This window comes from Brassica napus, chromosome A2, assembly GCF_020379485.1.
Source record: "Brassica napus cultivar Da-Ae chromosome A2, Da-Ae, whole genome shotgun sequence".
NCBI lineage: Eukaryota > Viridiplantae > Streptophyta > Magnoliopsida > Brassicales > Brassicaceae > Brassica > Brassica napus.
In genome coordinates, this window is record NC_063435.1 from 15405756 (window position 1) to 15431034 (window position 25279).

General features: G+C 35.9%; 3 protein-coding genes across 4 annotated transcripts; 1 reads left to right on the plus strand and 2 right to left on the minus strand.

Moving 5' to 3' along the window:
- Window positions 1-14659: 14659 nt before the first annotated feature.
- Window positions 14660-18210, minus strand: LOC106399720 (protein indeterminate-domain 12-like). The gene is made up of 3 exons (XM_013840172.3): window positions 17035-18210; window positions 16273-16672; window positions 14660-15420 (listed from the first exon to the last, which is right to left on the minus strand). Exons 1-3 carry the CDS (start codon window positions 17225-17227, stop codon window positions 14799-14801), a joined length of 1215 nt encoding a protein of 404 aa, XP_013695626.2. The 5' UTR covers window positions 17228-18210; the 3' UTR covers window positions 14660-14798.
- A 3272-nt stretch (window positions 18211-21482) lies between these two features.
- On the plus strand, window positions 21483-23050 carry LOC106397093 (protein LIFEGUARD 3-like). Its single transcript, XM_013837649.3, has 4 exons — window positions 21483-22016; window positions 22102-22215; window positions 22289-22446; window positions 22665-23050. The coding sequence occupies exons 1-4, from the start codon at window positions 21749-21751 to the stop codon at window positions 22869-22871; spliced, it is 747 nt and encodes a 248-aa protein (XP_013693103.1). The 5' UTR covers window positions 21483-21748; the 3' UTR covers window positions 22872-23050.
- An 80-nt stretch (window positions 23051-23130) lies between these two features.
- Window positions 23131-25142, minus strand: LOC106397094. 2 transcript variants are annotated; one of them, XM_048756547.1, is made up of 4 exons: window positions 24926-25131; window positions 24820-24844; window positions 23472-24768; window positions 23131-23387 (listed from the first exon to the last, which is right to left on the minus strand). In XM_048756547.1, the coding sequence occupies exon 3, from the start codon at window positions 24760-24762 to the stop codon at window positions 24292-24294; it is 471 nt and encodes a 156-aa protein (XP_048612504.1). In that variant the 5' UTR covers window positions 24763-24768; window positions 24820-24844; window positions 24926-25131; the 3' UTR covers window positions 23131-23387; window positions 23472-24291. The 2 variants fall into 2 exon arrangements, with proteins under 2 accessions (XP_048612504.1, XP_022555132.2); XM_022699411.2 differs by having other exon boundaries at window positions 23472-24844; window positions 24926-25142.
- Window positions 25143-25279: the final 137 nt, after the last annotated feature.

Sequence of the window (25279 nt, forward strand, 5' to 3'; positions counted from 1 at the left end):
TAATCCGGTTCTTTCTGCTCAGTAGCACAACAACTATCATTAGAAGCAACACCATGTGTGTACCTATTGTGGCCAGTTTGGACATATTGCTCAAAAATGTTTCAAACTTCACGGCTACCCTCCAGGACACCGGCTTCATGATAGTTTTGTTTTGCAATAGGGCTCAGGTCAGGTGTCGACTACACAGAACAGTCATTACAGTAATCAATGTTCCATGCAGTCTCAGCCTCAACAGCCATATATGAAAAACAATACGATAGCTAATGTTGTCAGCTCCAATTCATGATCGGGTCTAGTTAACCTTGATCTTAGTATCATAAACGTGGATCAAGTTAATAATCTCATTCAAACTTCAATGTCAAGTTCATCCTTCTGCGTCTGTTATTCATGTTCATCGTGCTTCTATAACTGATGCTGGTTACATGTATCCTCAATCCTCAACTGGTATAATACATTGTCTTTCTACAAACTTAGGTTATGAACACCAAACTTTAACATTTCATCACCAATGCCTTTCCATGTTATACAACTTTCTTCCTAGTGGTTCTTGGATTCTTGACAATGGAGCCACTACCCATGTGTGTTATGACTTGACATGGTTTAGTGTTCTCTCTATAGTGGTTGGTGTAATAATCTCACTACCAAATGGCGTTAGGGAAATTATTAGTCATATAAGAACTATTCATCTATGTCATACGATTGTTTTACATAATGTGTTGCATGTTCCTTCATTTCAGTTTAATCTCATTAGCATAAATACTTTGATTAAAGACACAAAATGCTCTGCTCACTTTTATCCTGAATGTTGCTTGCTTGAGGAGTCTATTAAGGGCTTGATGATTGGTAGAGGAACTCTTACGTGCAATCTCAATATTCTTGATACAATCGTTGATCTTGCTACCATCAATCTTTGTGGAACCTTGCAAGGGGATGGACATCTTTGGCATCAACGCCTTGGACATCCATCATTGAACAAGTTACAACATATTCCTGGTATTTCATCTGTGTCAAAGTCTAGTTCTACTTCTATAGTTCAATGTATTGTTTGTCCATTAGCGAAACAAAAGAGGTTACCATATGTGTCTCATAATCATCTTTCGGACAACCCATTTGATATTGTTCATCTTGATATATGGAGTCCATTTTTAATAGAGTCAATTGAGGGTTATAAATATTTTTTAACAGTTGTTGATGATTGTACCCGTGTGACATGGATATATATATCTTTTACGAAATAAAAGTGATGTTTCAACAGTATTTCCATTGTTTCTTACTCATGTTAAAACTCAATATAACTCCTCTATTAAGTGTATCCGATTTGACAGCGCTCCTGAATTAGCATTTTCTCATCTCATTGAAGAACATAGCATAGTTCACCAATTTTCTTATGCTTATACTCCACAACATAATTTTGTTGTGGAACGCAAACATCAACATTTGATCAATGTTGCTAGAGCTCTTATGTATCAGTCAAATATCCATATCTCATATTGGTCTGATTGTGTATATGCTGATGTGTTTCTCATAAACATAACACCATTTTACTTCTAACGAACAAATCTCCCTATGAACTGCTCATAAACAAAGCTCCTGATTACTCTTTTCTTCGAACATTTGATTGTTTGTGATATGTGTCTACTCTTGATAAGGATATGAACAAATTTACTCCTCGTGTTGAATCTTGTGTTTTCATTGGTGTAAAAGGGTATAAAGTCTTGAGTATAAAAACTAATGTCATCTCGGTTACTCGAAATCTTATTTTTCATGAACATGTTTTCCCTTTTAAAGATTTACATAATTCGCATTCACCTGATGTCATGTTTCCTAGTACTATATTGCCTACATCTACAGATGTATCTCTTGATTCATTTAGTGAGGTTCATATTCATGCATCTTCTGCTCATGTTCATGTAGTTCATCACATGCATCGTCTTATAATGCCACCACAAATGAGACTGTTGCACGAACTACATGACATGCTCGCTTACTCTGTGCCCGGCCACAACGCACAGCCAAGGTTCCATGTTATCTCTCTGACTATCACTGTTCTTTTATTCATAAAACAGAACCTCTTACTTCCACTTATACTCCTTTATATCCCTTATCCTCTATTGATACTTGTTCCAACCGTCAACCTCTTTTTCAATCCTATATTTTATCATATTCCCTTGAAAGAGAACCTAAAACTTTCAAAGAGGCCATGACATCACCTCACTTTAGGAAAATGATGGCAGATGAGTTGTATGTAATGGAGGATAATGAGACCTTCACAGTTGTTTCCTTACCACCTAGAAAGAACGTTATGGGCTGTAAGTGGATTCACACGATTACATATCTTGCTGATGGTACGGTGGAACGTCCAAAGTCACGCCTCGTTTCTAAAGGTTTCACACAATAAGAAGAAGTTGATTTCACTGACACCTTCTCTCATGTTGCCAAGCTTGCTAGTGTTAAAATATTACTTGCTTTAGTTGTGATAAAAGGTTGGTCTCTTTCTCAGATGGACGTATCCAATGCGTTTTTTCACAGTGAGCTGGATGAAGAAATATACATGACACTTCCTCAAGGATACAATTCAGGTGTTATTCTTTATAATCATGTATGGCGCTTGCACAAGTCAAGTTATGGAGTCAAGCCTCCCGTCAGTGGTTCCATTGCTTGTCTGATGAGTAGATACAATTTGGTTTCTCGCAATCTCCTTTGGATAACACCCTCTTTGTGAAGAAGACTGGTTCAACCTTCACTGCAATCCTCATCTATGTCGATGATATAATGATTGTGAGTAATTGCAATGCAGAAGTTCTATCTCTCAAAGCAGCTCTGCATTCAAGCTTCAATATCAATGATTTGGGTGAATTGAGATTCTTCTTTGGCCTTGAAATAGCTCGCTCTGCTGCTGGCATCTCCGTATCTCAATGTCAGTATGCATTGAATCTTCTTGAAGATGCATGACTTCTTGCTTGTAAACCAAGTTTAGTGCCAATGGATCCGATTGTCAAGCTTCGTCGTGATTCTGGTACTCTACTTGATGATCCCAGCCCTTATCGTACACTCATTGGTCGTCTGCTTTATCTTACGATCAAACGTCCCGACATTACCTATGCAGTGCATGCTCGGAGCCAATTCATGCCAACACCAACGGATATTTATTTGCAAGCTGCTTATCGAGTGTTGAAGTATATTAAGAACAATCCAGGCCAGGGATTGTTCTATTCTGAAAAGTCTGAAGTGTGCCTCAATGCGTTTGCTGACTCTGATTGGGCTACTTGTCCAGACAATCGACGCTCGATTCCATGATATTGTGTTTACCTTGGGAACTCGCTGATTACCTGGAAGTCCAAGAAACAAGATGTGGTCAGTAGAAGCAGCACTAAGGCTGAATATATGAGCATGGCACAAGCGACTCACGAGCTTCTCTGGCTTCAACAACTTTTCACATGTCTTCATCTCAAAGTCTCCACTGGTGCAAAACTGTTTTGTGACAACAAATCAGCTATGTATATTGCTACAAACCCTGTCTTCCATGAGAGGACAAAACATGTGGAGATTGATTGTCATACAGTTAGAGATCAAGTGAAGAATGGATTCTTGAAGCTGATGCATGTTGCGAGTGCTAATTAACATGTTGATATACTGACGAAACCACTACATCTCAGACCTTTCAACTCTATCCTTCGTCGCATGTCAACTTCAAGTCCTTTTACTCCACAAGCATGATTCATTTCAAAGACTTGAGAGGGGGGGGGAGTGTATTAGTGTATATAGCCGGTTTAGGTTGGTTTATTAGAGAATTATACCAATGGTCAAGTCTCATTTAGCTTAAACCATTGTATATATGTTGAATCCAATGTACATTTTACATAATTAAGAAATCATATTCACATTAATCAATACTGGTGTAAGAAATTGGGAGTTTCAAGATCTTTAGAGTATCTAGAATTGGAGAAGGTCACAAGGAAGAAACTTGATCTCATGGATGGGTTTATAAGAGAAAAACCTGCTTTAGCTGCACAAACACAAAGGTCATCATCAAAAAAGTCTTACAAATCTAAGGAGGAAGAGGAGGAGGAGACAGAAACAGAGGAGATCAACGATAGTCGAGAAGATTTAAACTGAGACAAATAAAAAAATTCAAGAAGTGGTGACTAAACAAGATCAAGAAGGTGATTTGCTGGATGAAGCGGGTGAAACGGTAGGAACGGTTGCCGGTAATAGCTTGGCGTTAGCGTTGTTTGATAGAGCGGTTAAAACTGAAACTGCATCTGAACAACCGGGGTGGGAAGCGTTTGATGATGATTGGCGGATTGAGAGACGGTTGTGGTGAAATCGGCTACGAGATTGTCGGGACAAAAGAGTGAGCTTGGAGGAGGATTTGATCCTCTTTTGCTTGATTGAATGTATCAGCACGTTGCGGTTAAATCGTCTACGGCTTATGGAGGTAGTGGAAATGCGAATAGCATTGCATGTGGTTCTGTAGAAAGACCACCGGGTAAGAAAATTAAATAAAAATATTTAAATTATGTTTTAGGAGATAAAATTAGTTTTTATTTAAATTGAATTTCACTAAACATTATCCGGTTCCGATTTTTAATGTTTGAAGTCGTCTAAAAATCTCTTTTTTCTAACTAATGAAATTTATCAAGAAACTCAAATATAAGAATAATCAAAAATCTAATTATGGTTGAAATATGTAAACTACCAAAAATTATTCAAAATAACAGAAAATAGAAATTAGAAAATAGAAAAATCTCTAAACTACTCTAAACCTTAACATATGTAAGAAAGTTAATAGATTTAACTAATTTTAGATATTTTTATATTATGTTATACATGAATCCAAAATACCTATTTCGTTGGTTTTTCTATAACGGTTTTGATCAAATTTCAGTATTTTGGTTTGGGTTCAGTTTGGATTTTGGGTTTGGTTAAAAACGCCTAGACCTAACACTTACAATATATTTTCGGTTAAGTTTGGTTAATCCGAATTATAATCTGTTGTTGTTGCAATATGGTGATGTGGCCTTAATCTTAGCACTACCGGCGCCGACACCAACAGAGACAAAACCGGAAGAATAAGTCCGTGGACCCGTTTACGGCGTCACTAGAGGTGGCTCCACCACCGTACATGCAAGTGCAAATGAACGATATGGAGAATAAACAGGGATTATTGATGGAAGAACAAATAATGGGATCAATACAACATAAATGAAAGAAAATGTCACATGAACTTCATGCAAACCCAACAACAACATTTTCAAGTCCAATACTCCATGGGACATTGCTCTTACACACCTCGCTACTGTAACATAAAATAAAAAGGCCATTGAAGATGAGGAGCTTTCTCTTGTCTGAGGTAAATTGTAACTCGTCAAGATATGCCAACAAGGTGTTAATGATATCGCCTAGCTTTTACTATATCCGAATCAGAATACAATCGACCCTTTACCTAGCTATATTAAAAGTTCGAGTGGTGAGTTTGTATCTATTAATTACCCTAATTTACTATAATATTTGAGCTATTTAGCCCTTTTTACTGTATATATATATATATATATATAGTTCATACTTCATATAGTAATTTAAGACTAAAATATATTACATGAATATCTGATCATTACATGCTACAATCCGAGGTCGTGGACAAGGATAAATTTTCAGAATGGGATATATATTTGAATTCAGTTTCAAAAAATATAAATTAAACAACCACATTACCCATATAATAAAAAATTAAATTTTTTCTTATATGTTATATTTTGAATTTTTAAAACGACTATAAATTACTAAAAACGTTAAATGTCTCACACTAAACTTTTGTGATCAATGGTTTAACTTTTTATTTTGTAATAACAAAATACAATAAATCATATGAATATGAAGTTTCATTTACTAGACATTCATATTATATATTAATATAGTTTAAAATTAAAGTATATAACATAGAAAAATACTTAAATATGATAATTTTGAAATTTGTCACTACAAGAAAACAGCGGCATACCGAGGAAAAAAATCGTCGGTATGTCGTCAGAATAATGTTATTCCAACGACATATCGACGAAACAAGTCCTCGGAAATAACTCTTTGGAAATTCATTTTTCCTCGGAAATCCCTCGGAAATTTTCGACGGAATTCCGAGGAAATGAATTTCCGAGGAAACTCTGAGGACCACAAGTTCGTCGGAAAGTTCCTCGGAATATACCGAGGGAGGACTTCCTCTGAATATTTTGATGGACTTTCCGATGGTCCAATCCTCGGAAGTCCCGACGAAATATTCCTCGGAAATTTCAGTGGAACGGAGCCCTCGGAAAATTCCGAGGAATGGTCCCTCGGTATATTCTGACGACAAATTCCGAGGAAATGGTCGTCGAAAATTTCCGAGGGTTCGTTTCCTCGGAATTGAAAAAAAAAATTTTTTTTTTAAAAATTAAAATTTTGTAAATTTAAATTCGAAAATATAAAATTAAAATTAAAATTGAAAACATATTAGATAATATTCAAAGTTGTACAAATAAAAATAAAACATTCCGAGTTTTTGAAAAAAAAAAGAACTACGGGTCTTGAATGTTCGGGAACACCTCGTTCGGGTACATCCTCTTCATCATCTCCATCATTTGCTCGTTCAGCCTCTTCTGTGTCTCATAGCCCGCCTGTTGAGCAGCCATCTGGGTCTCCAACGCAGATATGCGATCATCCTTGTCCTTCAATTGAGCCGTAAGTACTTCTGGATCAACATAGGGCGGTGGTGCAGAAGAAGGAGCAGCCGACCGGGAGCGACGACCCAAACCGACCAAACGTCCCTTCTTCTTTGGAACCGACTGAAATTGAAAGTAGCCAAATTTAAATAATATAAAAAGATGATAAAATAAAAATCAAGAAATAAATGAATTGAACTTAAAAAAAAGAACTTACCGATTCAACGATTTTGTTGATTCGAACCCGGGACAAGTTGGTCGAAGCCGTCGAATCGTCATCATCGGTTTGAAGCTGAGACACTTCGTCGTGCACCTGAGTTTGGACCAAGCTGACCACGTCCCTCACAAGAGCATCATCAATCTGGCCGGTCTTCTTGTTGGTATACGCCCTTTTCATTAGGGCGAGATCATCAACCGGTTCGCCATCATTTTCTTCCGCCTTGAAAAAAACAGAAATTAAACAAACATTAGAAATTAGAAGAAATGCACAAAAAATAAAATTTCAAAACTTAAATAACTGAAGAAAAAGTGGCTGAACTTACCATGCGATCCCTCAGAGTGGCAATAGATTGAGCACCCAAGTTATGCTTGTAGACGCCCTTCCCTTTACGGTCGCTCCTGCGGTTGTTGGAGTTGGTGGAAGAAGTTTCTTTCGTCTCTTCCTTATCCCAATGCGCACACAACTCCTTCCAGACCGTGTCGTTCATCGACGTTGGGACCTTTTAATAAAACAAAAATAGTTTAATAAATTAAAAAATTGTTTAATAAATTAAAAACTACCTTGTTTATTTCCCACTTCTTCTTCCACTCATGGATCTGCTTCCCATAGTTGTCCATAACTTTATGGACGAAGTGGTGATAGATAGAGAGCGTATCATCGGAATTCCAGTTGAATTCTTGCTAAAAAAAAAACACAATTAGTAGAAAATTTATATTAAAGATTAAAAATATAGGTAAAAAATTAGAATACTTACCGCAAACTGACGAAACCACAGATGCGGCTTCTCGGTAGGGAAGTCAGTGAAAGTCGGATGTCCCTTGTCGAGGGCCGAGTACATCATACGGTTGATCCATGCGCTGATCCCGTTCCCGGAACGGTTGAACCTAAAAAAAAGAACAAATTATTAATAATGAATCAAATTTTAATGAAAAAAATACGTTTAATTACCATGTTTGCCCCCGTCTATGTGGATACGGAGTGAGATAGGGAAGATGGTCACGACCAACTTCGCAACACTCATCACTCCCGGAGGACACGGAGGAGCAGGAGCGGGTGCAGCAGCGGGAGCAAGAGGAGCAGGAGCGGGAAATGGAGAGGGAGATGTATGGTAGGAGCTGTGGGGCGAAGCGGAATCCTGAATATGGCTGGACGAACCCCGAGACTGACTTCCCGTACCACCACGACCACGACCACGACGCTGTCGAGGCCGGGTCTGATCATCATTAGACTTGTAAATTAAAAAAACATATTTAAAAAATAGTTTTTAATCACAAAAATATATATAGTTTAATAATTACAAAAAATAGTTTTAATAAATAAAAAATAGTTTAATAATTACAAAAATTAGTTTAATAAATAAAAAATAGTTTTAATAAATAAAAATAGTTTAATAAATATAGAAATTTATATTATATATATATATTATTTTTTTTTAAAACAAAAATCCCAAATAATAGTTTTTAATCACAAAAAGAGTTTTATAGATATTAAAAATGTTTAATAAATATATAAATGATTTTATAATGCAAAAAATAGATTTTATATACAAAAACGTTTTCATATTATATATACATAATTATCAATTAGATTTTTTAAACCACAAAATTAATAAAAACTTTAAAAAAAATTCCAAATCAAGTGAAAACCATAATCAAACTCTATTTTACACAATCTTACCATTCACCCTAACAAAAATCTATAAATATCATTCCAAAATCATCAAATCTACTTAAAAACCATACAAATCTAACCTAAGAGAATGTGATAGGGTTCATACATGAGGATTAGGGTGTAATCGCCCGAAATCGCGAGGGAGAAGAGAGAGAGCACCGGAAATCGCAAGGGAGAAGAGAGATCCCGACGGAAATCGCAAGGGAGAGAGAGTGCGGCGGAGAGAAATGGGGAAGAAGATCTGGCTCGACCTAATAAAATGAGGCGTCCGACGGAAAATATCCGTCGGAATTTCCTCGGAATGATTAAATATTTCCGTCGGAATTTCCTCGGAAATCATTTATTCAATTTTCGCGAAATATTTGGCGGCTTGGTTTACCGGGTTAAATGAAAATATTCCGAGGAAACAGGGTTTGGGGTTTCAAAACATCGATTTTTTTTTGTCGTATTTCGTTTCTTATACAATTGTAATGCATACCATTGAGGATTCTTTGTATAGATGATCGTAAACCATGAAATAACGAAATTTCAAAAATAATTGTAAGTATTCCCTTTAACGTTTATTAAAGTGTATAAGTGTTTCTCTTATGTTGTGTGGTTTTCGTTCATGCAATCGTAAAAGTGTTTGTTATTGGGTAAAACACCAAAGTTTGACTTCATAATCTGGTTAAGACACTTAATGAAGGATATATATGTGTAATTCAATCCGCAAAACGTTGTTTTCAGTTAAAAACCCCTAGTTCCTCGGAATTTCCTCGGAATATTCCGAGGAAATAATGAAATTTCCGAGGAAACCTTTATCTTCCTCGGAATTCCGTCGGAATATTCTGAGGAAATTCCGAGGAAAAATACTCTATAATCAAATCCCTTAATCGACAAGGTCTATTCCGAGGAAATTCCGAGGAAAACCTTTCTTCCCTCGGATTTTCCTCGGTATTTCTATTAAAAAAAAAAAAAGTCGACGCTAGTCTGTTTCCGAGTCATCATCACCAGATAAAGCTGAATCTGGATCTTGGTGAAACTCTCCAATCACTGGTTCATCATCTACGTGACCGGCCGCTTCCTCTCCGAAGTCGGTTAAATCGACTAAAAGGCCAACTCCAGCTAAATCTTCTGCTGCACTTAAGTTGCCGGATGTGCTTGGTTGTAGTGGGTCTTCCAGCTCAGAACTTCCCTGAACTCGGCCTCTCGGGTTGAGTCTTGTAACAGTAATCCATGGATCATCTCTGTTCCTTATCCGGGGGTACTTGATATAACAAACTTGTAACATTTAAAAAATTATTAGTAAAATTATAAATTAATACACATGATGATGAATCCTTCTGAATAATTAACATTTAATTATCTGATCGGCCTAAGAAGCAAGAATGAAAAGATCATAATATTGCAGCTTTCGCCTCGAATTTACTGATGTAACACCAAATGCATCTGTTCTCACACCTCGATCTAGAGTGTTGTCGTGCCAATCACAATAGAAAACAGTACAATGCAATCCAACCATGCCCAAATACTTGATTTCCAAAATCTCAAGCCAGTAAATTTTTCTTCCTTTCTGTCGATACAGTTACGCAAATTAGATGCGTAACCGTCTGGAAATTCCACATCGTTTGAAATCCAATCAAAGAACGTATCTTTTTCCGCTGCATCAAGTCGGTATATGGGAAAAGGAGCCCTACCATTCTCATCAACATGAAGTTCTGAACGAGCACATATAACGACTAAATCTAGTCTTGACTTCAAATTATCCTTTGTTTTACCTTGAACATTAAGGATCGTGTTCATGAGATTGTCAAAAAAGTTGTTCTCAATATGCATGACATCTAAATTATGCCTTAGTAGATGATCCTCCCAGTATGGCAGATCCCAGAAAATACTTTTTTGTGCCAGTTATGTAGGTCTCCAACACCATCTACCGGAAAACGCTCATGTCCACCGACGTCTGGCGTCCTTTCTGCAGCAAAATCTCTAAGTTGTGTCTTCAAATCTTTCCCACAAATTTCCGGAGGTGGACTGTCAAACACCCTCTTGTTCTTCGTAAACAAATTCCTACTTCTACGATATGGATGATCTGGTGGTAGGAATCTCCTGTGACAGTCAAACCAACACGTTTTCCTTCCGTGTTTTAGTTGGAAAGCATCAGTGTTATCTTGACAATATGGACATGATAGCCTTCCATGCGTTGTCCATCCAGATAACATACCATATGCTGGAAAATCACTTATTGTCCACATTAGTACTGCCCGCATTTGAAAGTTTTCTTTACACGAAACATCGTATGTTTCAGCACCTTGAGCCCATAGTTGTTGCAACTCATATATTAGTGGCTGAAGAAACACATCAAGTGATCTCTTAGGATGCTCTGGTCCGGGAACGAGAATCGAGAGAAACAAAAACTCTCGTCGCAAGCACAAGTTTGGGGGTAGGTTGTATGGTGTAAGTATGACTGGCCATAGAGAATATTGTCTTCCACTCTTGCCAAACGGGCTGAAACCATCAGTACATAATCCAAGGTAGACATTTCTTCTCTCATACGCAAAGTCGGGATACTTTGATTGGAAATGCTTCCAAGCTTTTGCATCTGAAGGATGTCTGATCTCACCATCTGTTGAGTGCTCCGCATGCCATCTCATTGGTTGCTCTGTGCGTTCAGACATATACAACCTCTGCAACCTTTCCGTCAAAGGCAAATACCACATCCTTTTATATGGCACTGGAACTCTTCCACTCGTATCTTTATGATGAGGCTTCCCACAAAATTTGCATGTAACCCGCTGTTCATCCGCCCTCCAATAAATCATGCAGTTGTCGCTGCATACATCTATTACCTGATACGATAAACCAAGACCAGCTACGAGTTTCTAAACCTCGTAGTATGAACCAGGAGCTACATTATCCTCGGGTAGAATACCTTTTACAAAATCAGCAATCGCATCCACACAGTATTCAGCCAAATTATAATCTGTTTTAATGCCCATCAATCTTGTAGCAGATGATAAAGTTGAATGGCCATCTCTGCAACCTATGTACAATGGTTGCTTTCCAGCATCCAACATATCATAAAATCTCCTAACTTCTGCATTGGGTAAATCTTCCCCTCTAAAATGATCATTTACCATCTGCTCAGTACCTATACCATAATCTACATCCGTTCTAATTGGTTCTCCTAATCTAACCGCTGGCTGAGGTTCGCTAGTACTACCATGTTCATAATCAGTTTCTCCATGATGATATCAAATTTTGTAACTTCGTGTAAACCCACTCAAATATAGATGAGTCCAAACATCCCACTCTTTAATAACCTTTTTATTTTTACAATTAGAGCAATGACATCTTAACATACCTGTTTTTGCTTCCGGTTGTCGGTGAACTAACCCCATGAATTCGGTTATACCTCGTTGGTATTCTTCCGTAAGCAATCTCGTGTTCGGATCCAAATGAGGTCGATCGATCCAAGAACGAAAATAATTTGAAGAAGACATGTTTTTAATGAATCAAATTCGTGTGTAAAGAGAGTAAGAGGGAGGATGAAGATATGGAGTGAATGAAGAGGAAGAGGGGTGCTTGTATTTATAGTTGAAATCCTGCCGACAGACCGAGAAAATTCCGACGGAATTCCGACGCCAACGGCTAGTTCGTCAGAATTTCCTCGGAATTTTTAAAATCCCCCAACGGCTCTCTAACGACTATAATATATCCTCGGAATTCATCGGTTTTTTCCGAGGAATACAATTTTCCTCGGTATTCCATAAGAATATTCCGACGGATTGATATTTTCTCGGAATTCCGTCGGTATAATCCGAGGAAATTCCGAGGAAACCAAATTTTGTGTTTCCTCGGAAATTCCTCGGGATATTCCGAGGATTTTATTTTCCGTTGGAATGTCCCTCAGAATACCGCTGTTTTCTTGTAGTGTGTATTGGAAATGTATTGAAACCTTAATATTTTAATTTTAAAAATTGTATTAAAAAATCGTACATTAGAAATTTTGTGTTTATCACAAGAATATGAATTCTCAATAATAAATATATATATTAAAATACACTATATATCTATGTCCATGTCATTGAAATTTAGTTATTTACCATATAAAATAAATAAAATGATTTTTTTGATTTATTTTTTTTAAATATCTTAAATAAATAAGATGTATTGTTTGATTTATGTGTCTACTCTAACTTAATTATATACATAATAATACGTAAATGAATACAAATAAATAATAAAAAAATATATATATATAACATTCATACTATAATATTCGAGCTAAATAGCCCTTTTTACTGTATATATATAGTTCATATAGTAATTTAAGACTAAAATATATTACATGAATATCTGATCATTACATGCTACAATTATCTGACTCCAGAAATGGACAGTCAATAACCTTTGGTTGGATAAAGAATCCGAGGTCGTGGACAAGGATAAATTTTCAGAATGGGATATATATTTGAGTTATTTGAGTTCAGTTTCAAAAAAAAAGATATATATTTGAGTAGTGCAAATGGTTTGTATTATGAGGATAAGGAGTGCATGCATGTCACTATGTAAAAGAGCATGAACAGCCAACCCAAAGAACAGTCTAGAGCTATGGTCCTATGGATTTATACGTGTGTCGAGATATATATAAGCCCAAAGCTCCAAAGCAAAGGAAAGGGAATCGTGTATAATCATATATCATATGTTATATGAATTATTTGTACCTAGTATTAATTTTACATCACCTACAAATTTCAATCACAAGCAATGGAAAAGAAGTTGGTATATAATGGGGACTATAAGAGCTCGTAAAAACATAAGGAAATTATATTTTTTTTTTGGTGTAAATGTTAAGATAAAGGAAATTATATTGATCCTATTAACAATGTTCTTTAATGTTTCTTTTGACTTTTAGTGGTCGCATTTTCTCTTTATTTTTTTGCTTAAAGTGTTCGCAACTTCGCATGTTCATGCATGCGTGTCCTCGTCTACAAACACTTTGACCTTCATTTTTAATCTCTTTAAATCTTTTCCACGTTATATTATTCCTCGTAGTTTTCTGCATCTTTTTAAATTGATTCCTTATCACCCTCCTCTTTATGTGTTTCTGGTTCCTTTTGATTTTATATTCCTTTTTTACTAGTTTTTTTAAATAAATTTTGTTTTCATACCAGTTTTCTTTTTTGAATTTACATGTTAATATTACATGTTAATATATTACAAGATTTTGTATATTTTTTTCATAGGAATAACCTTTTCAGTGATGTGTGATTATCCGTCGTTATTAAATAGAGAATATAGTTTCGTCGATTTGGTTCACTATCTGATTAGTAAACTAGCGACCATCATCGCAGTATGCTATACATACAATACTCTTGTGTTGCTTATGTTTTTTTTTCTTTCTGAACTATTGCTTTGAGTTTCATTTGCTAAAGTTATCTTTGTAAGACAAATGACCATCAATAAATATACGACTTATTAATTAGTGTGATTACGATAGAAATCCGTTAACAGTGATCAGAAAAACATATGGGCTCCCAAAATCTAATTTCTCTTTTTTTTTTGGTTATTGAGCAAAAAAGCCCTTTGTGTACTACCACTAACCATAAAAAAGGGGAAATTGGTTTTCTAGAGAGAAGGAAGAGAGAATTGGAGAGAAATTGTGTTTTTGGTTATTTAACAAATTTGGGTTTTTTTTTGTAGTTATAGGGGCAAATTTCCCAAAACATATTTTGTGGTATATTGCAAAACATATAATATGCTGTCTATCACTATGTTACATATATCTTCAATAATTGCATATAATATGATGTCTATCGCAATCAAAGAAACTAGCTTTGAGAGGACACATTCGTCAATCCCTAGAGGTGCAGTTTGTGGGTCCGCCACTGATCCTATTATTTTTGATGTCGTGATCTCGCTATACATATTTCTTTTTTTAACTCAAAGATGTAATTTGTATGTAAAACTTAATTAAAAGGACACTAATTCTTTTAACCGACGTTTTTATTTTTAGAAAGGGAATTCTTTATTTTGACAAGAAAATCTAACGTTAAAATTGAGGAATTTGTAAGCTGTAACAATTAGAAAATTAAAAGAAATAAACAAACCCTAGAAAAGTAACCAGAAAGAAATGCTCATATGCTCTTTGTCTTTGTGTTTATGTTCCCGATGGTAATTAATTTCATTAAAGAGCAACAAAACAATGGAAGTAGGTTCCAGTGTAACCCTTTTTACATATTATGGGGCCCAGTGAATCCCAGATCGTAAGCCTTCTGAAACGACGAGGACGACTCGTGATCATGAGATTCGGTAAGGTACGTTGACATAGGAAGCGACACTCCACCTGCGTACTCTAGCAGATCTCCGGGTGTGACGCTAACGTGCACTCCATGACCCGTGAGTCCAAGAAAGTCTCTGGTCAAATGGTCAGCTTTCTGCCACGTTGAAGTCAAACCGTCAACAACAAGCTGGTCGTACTCAGACGAAGACGAGGACGTCATCATAACTCGGTCAGCACCAAGAAACTCGTTAACCGTCGTCAAAGGTCGGTGATGACCAACTGACCGAGTTTGTCCTCCGCCGCCGAAAGGACCGGAGCTGAGAGCGGTCGCTTTTTGGAGGAGAGCTGTCGCGGAAAGAGCTGCCGCGGTGGAGGGATGTGGTGCAGGGTTCACGTAAGGAGGTGGTGACGTGAAGAGCAAGGAAGAAGAGGAAGACTTGTTGAGCATAAAGTGACGATCTTGGAAACTAGGGCTTAGGTTTGTGAGATTGGTGGAAGGAGTTGAGATGATTCTTGCACTTTCTTCTGCTAATGCATCACAGAACGCTCTATGCGTTATGAAACTGTCTTTCCTGTTTATAGAAAAATATCCACCCAAAACAAATTAGATATGGAATATGTATGAACGAGACTTGCATATATATAATCGATGATGATGACGATGAAAGTGCAACAAGTGAAATAATTTAAGGTGGAACAGAGTTGGAGAAGTTTCAAGATAAAAGCTTTCGAAGCCTCAGTGTAATAATGGACCTATGCAAGGTAGATATAACAAGTCAAATTATAGATTGATAAAAACAATTCAGGATTCTTTTTCAGTATCATGATGAATAAGAAGATTCACATGCAGGCTTTTTATTATCTCCTTTAATAATGCAACACATAATACATATACAAAAAGAAACTAAAAAGTCATTTTCAATTGAACTATACTTATATACACACTCAGTAACTCTAATTTAAGAACCGTGAAATTGATTTATGTCTATCTCAGTACATGAAGTTTGGTTACAAATAACATTTCTCTAAACTATATATTTTTCAATGTGTATATTTCATGTTTTCTTCGGTGTATAAGCGATAATGAATTATGCCACTGCATTTAATTTGCACTCAAACTATATTCCATGGACAGAACGCTAGCAGTTTTGTCAAATATATAACCAAAAGGAGGCAGCTGAAATTAGTCACAGGAAAGCATTAAATTGACATATGCAAATACAACTACAATAGATTTCAAGAATATTTATATAGATTCACATATAACATGTGGACTGCCATATCTCTCTAAGTAAAGAAAATAATCTAAATTTCTCACAGAAAACATCAGTAAGAATATCAAGAAATCAATATTAACAAGGAAGAAAGAAAGATCTTCATATAAGAACAGCATACATAAATAAGAATTAAAATAAAAAGCGTACCTCGAAAAAAGAGTGCCACAGTCACATCTATACTCTCTTGTACCACAGACCTTAGTGTGAGCTTTCCAGTCAGATTGAACAGCATAGAACTTTGAACACTTCTCACATTTCCATTTCTTCTCTCCATGTTTCCTGCAAAAGTGTTTCTTGATCCCCGTGAGATCACCAAGCGCCCTAGATGGGTGATGATGAACACACTTTGTATCTGGGCACACATAGACTTTCTTCTTTTGTTGTTCTTTGGTGTTTTTCTGCTTCAGTTTCCATGGAAGATTGTGACCTCTCCTATGAAGCTGTAGATTCTGATCTCTTTGAAACCCTTTGTTGCATATCTCACAGACGAATCTGTTTGTTGCAAGAAGTGTCTTTGGTGATAATGCAACTACCTCTGCATCTGGATCTGCCACATAAACCAGTTTCACATGAGAAAAAGAAAACACAAAGTAAGTCTCCGTAAAGAGATTACTTTCAGAGAAACCCTAATTGTAAAAAAAAACTTTTCACAAAACCCATATGAAAAAAATAAAGTTCCCAGATTCTACTTGTAATAAAATAACAAATATGAATAAAGTCATCATATTCTATTAGCTAACCTAGTAATTGAACACCCATATGAAAAAAAATCAAATGAAATACAAAACATATGAAAAAGTTTCCAAGATTCTACCAAGAATCAATGCCCAGATGAAAAAAACTACCAGATTCAACATTTATTCAAAGCCCAATTGAAATGGTTAAAGCCATATATCATATTTGTATTACCAGGATTTCCAGGAACGCCTCTTCTTTTCTTAGTCTTCTGAGTCTCTGTGTGTGTACATAGACGACTAGAGATGACATTGTTCAAGCCATTAAAATCTTGGATGGCACTGACAGTATTACCAGAAGAAGCACTTGCTTCAGCAGACAAAGAGCTTGGTCTATAGGACCAGTTGCGAGATGAAAACATATCCATAGCTATATGAAGAAGAAAACTCCAACTAGAGAAAAAACAAAGGTGAAAGGAAACTATCCAAACTTTGGTTTCTTGTGATCTCTTAAAACAAGTACCTAAAGAGTAAGAAGTCTACACAGAAAGACAGCATTCTTTGGCTATATATGTAAGAAAAAAAAATCAATAATATTTAATTTGATTTTTTTTTAATTTCTTGGGTGTATATAATACACACATTTGTATGTACATATTTCAAAAGAAAGAGGACGACCATGATGGATTATTATTCTCCAAAGTCACTATCAATATAATGTACAATAAATATATGTGTGTGCTTACAATAAATGCAAAGACTGTTTTGATTCCATTTTTGTACTAGTATTTCTAGGTGCAGATAAGTATAACAGAGGAGAGAGTGTGTTTGAAAGTGAGACTTTGACTTAGTGTCAAATACTCTTAGGAGTTTTAAGTCTGAACCATATATTTTTCAAATATTATCGCCTGTTTAAAAAAAATTATGTTGTTTTGGAAACTCTACAGCATGTCAGTGAAGAGTGATGATTACAGGACCAGTTTATCAGCATTTACTTGAAATTGGCTACTAAAAAGAAGAGTAGACCACAGAAAGAAAAGAAAGCAAGTTAATCAATTGGTCCAAAATAATGAGAAATATTGTGAGATAAGACTTAGCAGGCCTAATTGCCTTAAATAGAAGTAATAATTACTTATATACCAAAAACAAAGAATGCTTTTTGTTTATTAGGAAAGTATAAAGGAAACGCTTTTGTTGTATTTAATTTGTAAGAGAATCTAAACACACAATTACTTAGCCAAAGAAAAAACATTGTTCTTATGAAGAAGAACTACATTTAATCATAGAAACATTGAGCAACACACTAAATATTACTTTTTATTCAGTCCAATATAGGAAAATATATTTTCTCTAAGAAGATAGGTAACTTTTGTATATATGAATTGAAAATTCAAGCTCAGTGGAGTACTGGATCTCAGCTTCTTTTACATATGCAATGCATCGTGCCAGACTGCCAGTGAGAAAAAATCGAACATGTTGATATTTTTCTCCAATAGACTGTTTGAACTATCATCAGTAGTTAAGAAATCTAACTTTGTTCAAAGGCTGTCAATTAATAGTAGTTGCGTATTATAGATGTTCCAAGATTATTTTATTCTCACTTCAAAAATTCGATTTATCACCGAGAATAAAAAAGTATACATGTTAAATGTACTATAACTTTTTGAATTATTCTTTAAAAAAACTTTGGGGATTTTAATTCCATCTTTTCATGTATAATGCTATTTTATCTTTACTTTTTTTTTTTACTTTATGTTTGGTGTTTACTGTTTATTATGAATTTGATGTTATTTTCTACGAAGGTTGCTGGAACTTTATCTTATTTTTCCTCCTAGACAATTTCTCTCATATAATACCCAAATTTCTTGAAAAGGCATACTGATTCGAGTGAAACTTATCATAAGCTATGCAATAAATCAAAACAAGTAGTGAAAGCTAGGAAAAAAGGAACAAGTGATTTAATTGTCAAAAAACTTAATTACATGCAAGATTCATATTAAAATAGTTTTTTTTTTTTGCTAAAATCATATTAAAATAGTTAAAAAAAGATTCTTATTATTATATAAATTTTCTTTTCATTTTCAATTTTCCATATACAAGCGTCTCTATCTAAAAAATCAAATAACTTAAGATATTATCAGTTATCGTATTTATTTCCAAATCAAACAATTTATATTAAAAAAAAACTTATTTCACCTAAAGTTTACGAATTATGGGTTAATTTTGTCTATTTCTCAGCTTAAAGTTCAAACTTGGAACACAAAAATTCAACATCGTCCATTCATCATAGCCAAATTTTAGTTTAAATCACTCACCAAGATACAATTGTAGAGAAAGGAAACAACACTCACAAAAGATATACTACTAATTAAGCAACAAATGCTCTAAAATCATTTTGGCTTTGAATATCAAAATAGAATATTTACTTTGTTGAATTTTTTTCTGTGTCTTCCTATGATATTTATTCTTGTGTATGACTTTGTGTTATCTTCCTTTTTCAGTTTACCCTTTATAGATTTTTAATTAATATTCTCATTTTTTTGTTCACAATATTCTCATATATCCTTTGAAAAGTCTTCATGCCCAAAAACAAAAGACTTACACCACCAACAAGACATTTTCCACACTTACATGATACATCCACTCTTTAACTTTTTTTTTTCTATAAAGAATATTCCACACCAAAAGTCTCTTAAGTCTACTTTACCCCTAGACGTATCTTATTGTTCATAAGATTCATGATAACCCATGTCTATTTTAGTAAACCGATGGGTACCTTGTAAGATTTTCAATAGAATCCCTTTAGGTCGAAAACATGTGACCGATGACCATCATGAGACACGAGTGTGACTAAACCATGCAGAACCGAATATTTATTTTTATTTTTAAAAGGCTTTTGAATTGTGAAATTCTGTTATATGTGCTGCCTAGTGCCTATATGTAGGAAATAAACAAATAAATATACATGACTATTAACAATCTTGTAACGGTTGACAAAAAAAAACATTCTTGTAACGAATTAAGGGGATGAGAAGAAATAACACTATATCGAATTTTAAGATGATTTTTTATAAAATAAAAGTATGCATAAAACATACTTGTTTACCCTCTCTGGTAAGGATATATAGACCCGGAGAGGGTCTAACCGGGTGACCATTTTGAGTGTGGCAGCACTCTGCTCGTAAGCAGATGCGTTGTTCGATTAGTCTGGTCATCTCTTCATAAGCTGCAGCTTTGTCGTTCCTAAGGAAATGGACTCGAGCCAAGCCTTGGTGCGCACGTGTGTGCCTCACTTTCAAAGCATTTATGTAACAATCCGCAGCTATGTCTAGTTTCTCACAATCCACTTACACACTCCCAAGATTGTTTAGAGCCTAGACACAAAACAAACAATATAAAACAACTCTGAATCCGTACTAAATGCAGGGCCGATCCTGAAAAAAATTGGCTTATAAATTTTTTTTTTAAACAGTATTAAACTACTTTTTAGTCTCTAAAATCTCAGGATCGGGCCCTATGACGACGAGAGGTGAAAGAGGCGTACCTGACCTTTACGCGAGGAACACTTAAGAGCGTCTTGAAGAAGAGACACAACAGTGGAAGAACTCGAGGCTAGACTCTGCTAAGGCATAAGCTTGGAGGAAGTAAGCTTCAAATGATCTCTTTATTGTAATGGATTCTTTAGCAACCCACATTATTTCAATCGCACGAATGTACAAGATATCTTAATTTTAAAACATTTAATTTAAACTCTTGACTTTTGAAAATTTGATTGAAAATATATCAAATTTTATATATGTTAGTTTAGTTATACCAATATCCTTTAATATTTCTACATTATATCAAAGGAGAAAAAATGTTTCGAAACATAGGGTTCATGTTTGAATATGTGGGTTTGGGTTCTTCGGATCATAAACGTTTGACTTAACTAAATATTTTAAAAGTTATAGTTTAAGTTAGGATTGCTTCTTTTTGGTTCCGGATTGGTTCGGACTCATAATTTCAAATATCTGTAAAATAAATTTAATTTTTGAATACATAACAGGTTGGGATTGGTTTGGATATTAGAATCCAAAAAAAAAAACACGAAGTACCCAAACACACAAAAAAGACTTGAACACAATATATCCGAAATCCAAAAAAAATGCTTGAAAAGTATTCATATACTCAAAAGATTCAAAATTTTACCCGTAAACCTAATCCATAGAACCGAAAACACCAATATATTTTTTAAAAATTAAAATTTTACCCAGAATTTCAAACTATAGCCGAAAACCCAAACCAGAAACTTAAAAGCATCTATAATGCGAAAACATATATGAAATACCCAAACATACCTAATATACACAAATCATTCCAAGTAGGTTTGGTACTCGATCGAGTCTCGGATAAGATCCAAACTGGAGCAGAGATTTGCCGGTCCAAAAAGATATTGAATAGGTAATTTGACCAGGACTCAGACCCGAACTGCACCTATATTTTTGGGTTGGTTTCAGATTTAGTTTTTCGGATCCGAAAAATTGTCGAAACGTATAAAAAAGTTAAATAAATATGTACAGATAAAACCTGAAATAATAACGTATAACAATCACAAAATATTAATTCATATAAAACTTTTATATAATAAAAAATCCGCGCTGGTTAAAATCTAATCTTAATTAAGTGTTACCTAAACAGAATCTATTTTTAATTAGTACAAACTTAAAATTAGTAACTTTTTAAATTGTCATCCCAGAAGTGTAGAAACCATCCTTGTCATGGTTTATGCGTATTCTCCGGTCACCACATGTCACCTCCTACTGAACCAGAATACTTGGTCTTCACGCACCGCTTTACTAAGAAAATCCAAAAACGAAGAATCCAAAGCAAACCATCACTGATTCAACTTCCAAGGATTTGAACTTTCACGCGTGTTCCTTCCCTTTTGTCGTAAAGATTTGACACCCATAATGTATCAGTGGAACTTACCGTACCGGAAAGATGACTTGGAAGCTGGCGGTGGCTCAAGGTCGAGACCTTTATACCCAACCATGCATGAAACTCCGGAGCTCCGGTGGGGATTCATACGCAAGGTTTACTCTATAATCGCCTTTCAGCTTCTAGCCACCATCGCCGTCTCCGCCACCGTCGTCACCGTCCGTCCAATCGCTCTGTTTTTCGCCACCACAGGCGCAGGACTAGGTCTCTACATAGTCATCATCATCACCCCCTTCATAGGTAAACAAATATTACATTAATAAGACATCAAAAAAGTTTGGATTCATTTACACGTTTCTGTGTATTAATTGTTCTGTCGGTTTAGTGTTGTGCCCGTTGTACTATTACCACCAGAAACATCCTGTGAACTACTTACTCTTGGGGGTGTTCACTTTGGCTCTGGCTTTTGTCGTTGGACTGACATGTGCCTTTACCAATGGTAAGATCGATCATTCGCTTTGATTCTGTTTCTATTGTGTATGTTTGAAGTCTTGTTCTGTGTGTTGGAACAGGGAAAGTGATTCTTGAGTCAGCAATCCTGACGACAGTTGTGGTGCTTTCCCTCACCGTCTACACCTTCTGGGCTGCTAAGAGAGGATATGACTTCAACTTCCTTGGACCATTCTTGTTTGGTGCTCTCATCGTGCTCGTTGTCTTTGCCATGATACAAGTAACGCCACTTGTTCCAAACTCGCATTAGAGTTTTAGGCTTAGCTAGTGAAATGTAGTAGCGTTTTCAGCTACAAGTAAGAAACTTGCACCTCACGCATTAGCCTATTGAATGTCGTACCATTCTTTTTAGGCGAACAAGTTAGAAACTTGAGAGAATGGGAGTTTTAACCTATGAAATGTGGTAGCCTAACTGTGTTTTTGATTAATGTCGTGCAGGTTTTTTTCCCGTTAGGGAGGACATCGGTGATGATTTATGGTTTCTTGGCATCGGTAATATTCTGCGGGTACATAGTCTATGATACAGACAATCTGATCAAACGTTACACATATGATGAGTATATTTGGGCAGCGGTTTCTCTCTACCTGGACATCATCAATCTCTTCTTGTCTCTTCTTACTATATTTAGAGCTTTACAGAGATAGACGATTGTGAGAATGTGGTAGCTAGTTAAAAATGTTCTTCATCTCTCGAAACTGTTATAATAAGGAACGTGTGGATTTTTGTATATATTTTGGTTACTGGTCCCACGTTCATGTGATTGTAGAGAGGACACAGAAAACAGAAAATAGATTCTCTGAGAGTGAACCAAATATTTCTACAACTTCTCTCGTGTTTACTTCTATGTTCAGATCATTAACCATATAAAATCTCCAGTTTATCGACAATCTTTGATAATAATACTTATAGGGAACAAGGGATACAGCTCCTTCACCATTAAAACTCAGTACCAGATACCAAAATGCCTACAACACTGCCACAAACTTTACACAAAGACAAGGAGAAACATATGTGTTTTTGGAAAGCAGAGGTCCAAACACTGAGACAATACTTGTCACTGCGTAACTAAAACAAGAAAACCAAAAGATAGTAGAGACAAAGGAACTATGATCAAAAGCATCAACAACGGAGCAGAGCGGAGTAGCAGCTTCTATAAGCCCCTGTTACAAAGTCATGACACTTGTATAAAGTCTACACATTCAGATTCATGAGATGGAAGAGTTAAGAGAGCTGCTAAAATTTACCTGGTGAGCAGAGTAGGCAGGATCACGAAACTCCAAGGAAACTTTTAAAGTAGTCTAGGTAACACTATTATCAAGAAGAGCCTGAGGAATGTCTTTTGTCTTCAGAAGAAGTATCGCCAGAAACATTTGGATGAATATTTACCAGTAGACTAGAGACAGTTCAAGAGGGTTGGTCACAAGAAAAAGTTTCCTATTCCCTTCTTCCTTTTACAAAAAAAAAAATCAGGAAAGGGTTGAAGAGGAAGACCACTAAACACAAGTAGCAAGGATTTAAGGCTGGACATAAACGAAAGAAAAGAAGACTCAGAAGGATGAAAAGAAAAGATATGAACAAGGAGAGAGACAAAGCAGGAAGGGTAAGATTAAGACCACCAAAAGATGTTGCAACTTGGAAGAATAGAGACAGGAACCTAGTTGCTAACTAACCCACTTAAGAAAAGAAGCCAAGACTCTAAAAGAGAAACCTATACAAAGGGAAAAGAGGAAATGCCCTAAGAACTTAGCAGTCACCAACCCAGGGTATATATGTTAGATAGAGACTGGTGATTTCTAGCTAGCCATCCTAAATGCTAAACCAAGAATCCGCTTCCTGAGTGTTTCTACTCACTATAGCAATCTGCTCCACCTAGGATAGGATAGGATAGGAGATCCAGTAACAACTGACCAACTCTGCTGTGAAGACTGACTGCTTCCACGTTGTTCCTTTACCACCACCATCAGACGCTACTAAAGAAAATCAAACCAGCTACTTATTTATGTATTGCAGAAAACTAAAACTAAAACTAACCCCTGTTGCCCCACCTAAAGACTCGTGATATTCTCATTCATGGTCAAGGTTGAGCATGCGACGCAGTGTCACAGTGGCAGAGACAGTAGTGTGAAAAGGGTTATCAGCAGAAGAGGTTGGAGAAACAGGCGCAGACTTGGCAGCTTGGGGAGGTGGGAAGCTCAAAGAAACGGTCCTCTTTTGCCTGAGAGAGAACTTAGGAATGGGGAGAGAAGTAGGTGGAGGAGAGTTGGAGTAAGTAGGACCTGCCCAAAGCTCAGAGTAAGAAAGGCTTCTCCTTTTCTCAACAAACTCACAACGGCTCTGAGAGCCTCTACCGCAAGGAGCCTGAGGAAGAGGTCCTTTGGTTAAAGAGGTTCTCTTTGGCCTTGGAAGCAAACCCACTCCATATCCATAATGGAATGTTCTGCAATTGATTTGCCTTAACGTTTTCGATCTAAAACCATCACTATGTCGTCCAACAGTTTTCTTCCCATGTTCTGCAGCTAAGATTAGCGTTTCCATTTTCAAGATCAATCCTAGTCGCTTTTAATCTCATCAAAAATCAAACGTCTTTGGAGATCACAGGATCAGCTCGTCTCTAAAGCTGAAAGCAAACAGTTTATACAAAGTAAGCTCATCATCATCACATCCTAAAAAGGTAACAGATTCTATTAGAGAAATTCACCTGGAGTAAGAAAAGGCTATTGATCGATTTCTTCTCGTTAGAAGAAGATACAGAGATGATTGCTTCTTTACTAGTGGATCAATGATCTCCGTTTGGAAGAAAATCTGTTAGGGTTTTTAAGCAGCCTCCATGGACACGAAGAGAAATGAGGTTGGAGAGAGAGAGAGAAGAGGAACAGAGCACTTCCTTTTTAGTGGCACAGTCATTCCCCTCATGTTATATTACATTAACACCCTTCCATATATTCATTTACGATTTTGCATTTCTCCATTTACACTAATCTCTGCCTTACTTATTTACACACACATATCCTTGAAACTTGAAAGCCACTTTAGTCCATTTTCACAATTGCAG

What these genes read in the sequence shown, in the direction of transcription:
- LOC106397094 (XM_022699411.2), bottom strand. Translation starts at nt 24,762, where the DNA reads ATGGAAACGCTAATCTTAGCTGCAGAACATGGGAAGAAAACTGTTGGA.
- LOC106397093 (XM_013837649.3), top strand. Translation starts at nt 21,749, where the DNA reads ATGTATCAGTGGAACTTACCGTACCGGAAAGATGACTTGGAAGCTGGC. An exon ending in CATCATCACCCCCTTCATAG is followed by an intron (nt 22,017 to 22,101) that starts GTAAACAAATAT and finishes CTGTCGGTTTAG; the next exon opens with TGTTGTGCCCGTTGTACTAT. An exon ending in TTGTCTTTGCCATGATACAA is followed by an intron (nt 22,447 to 22,664) that starts GTAACGCCACTT and finishes AATGTCGTGCAG; the next exon opens with GTTTTTTTCCCGTTAGGGAG.
- LOC106399720 (XM_013840172.3), bottom strand. Translation starts at nt 17,227, where the DNA reads ATGGATATGTTTTCATCTCGCAACTGGTCCTATAGACCAAGCTCTTTG. An exon ending in AGGCGTTCCTGGAAATCCTG is followed by an intron (nt 16,673 to 17,034) that starts GTAATACAAATA and finishes TTTATGTGGCAG; the next exon opens with ATCCAGATGCAGAGGTAGTT. An exon ending in TGTGGCACTCTTTTTTCGAG is followed by an intron (nt 15,421 to 16,272) that starts GTACGCTTTTTA and finishes TTCTATAAACAG; the next exon opens with GAAAGACAGTTTCATAACGC.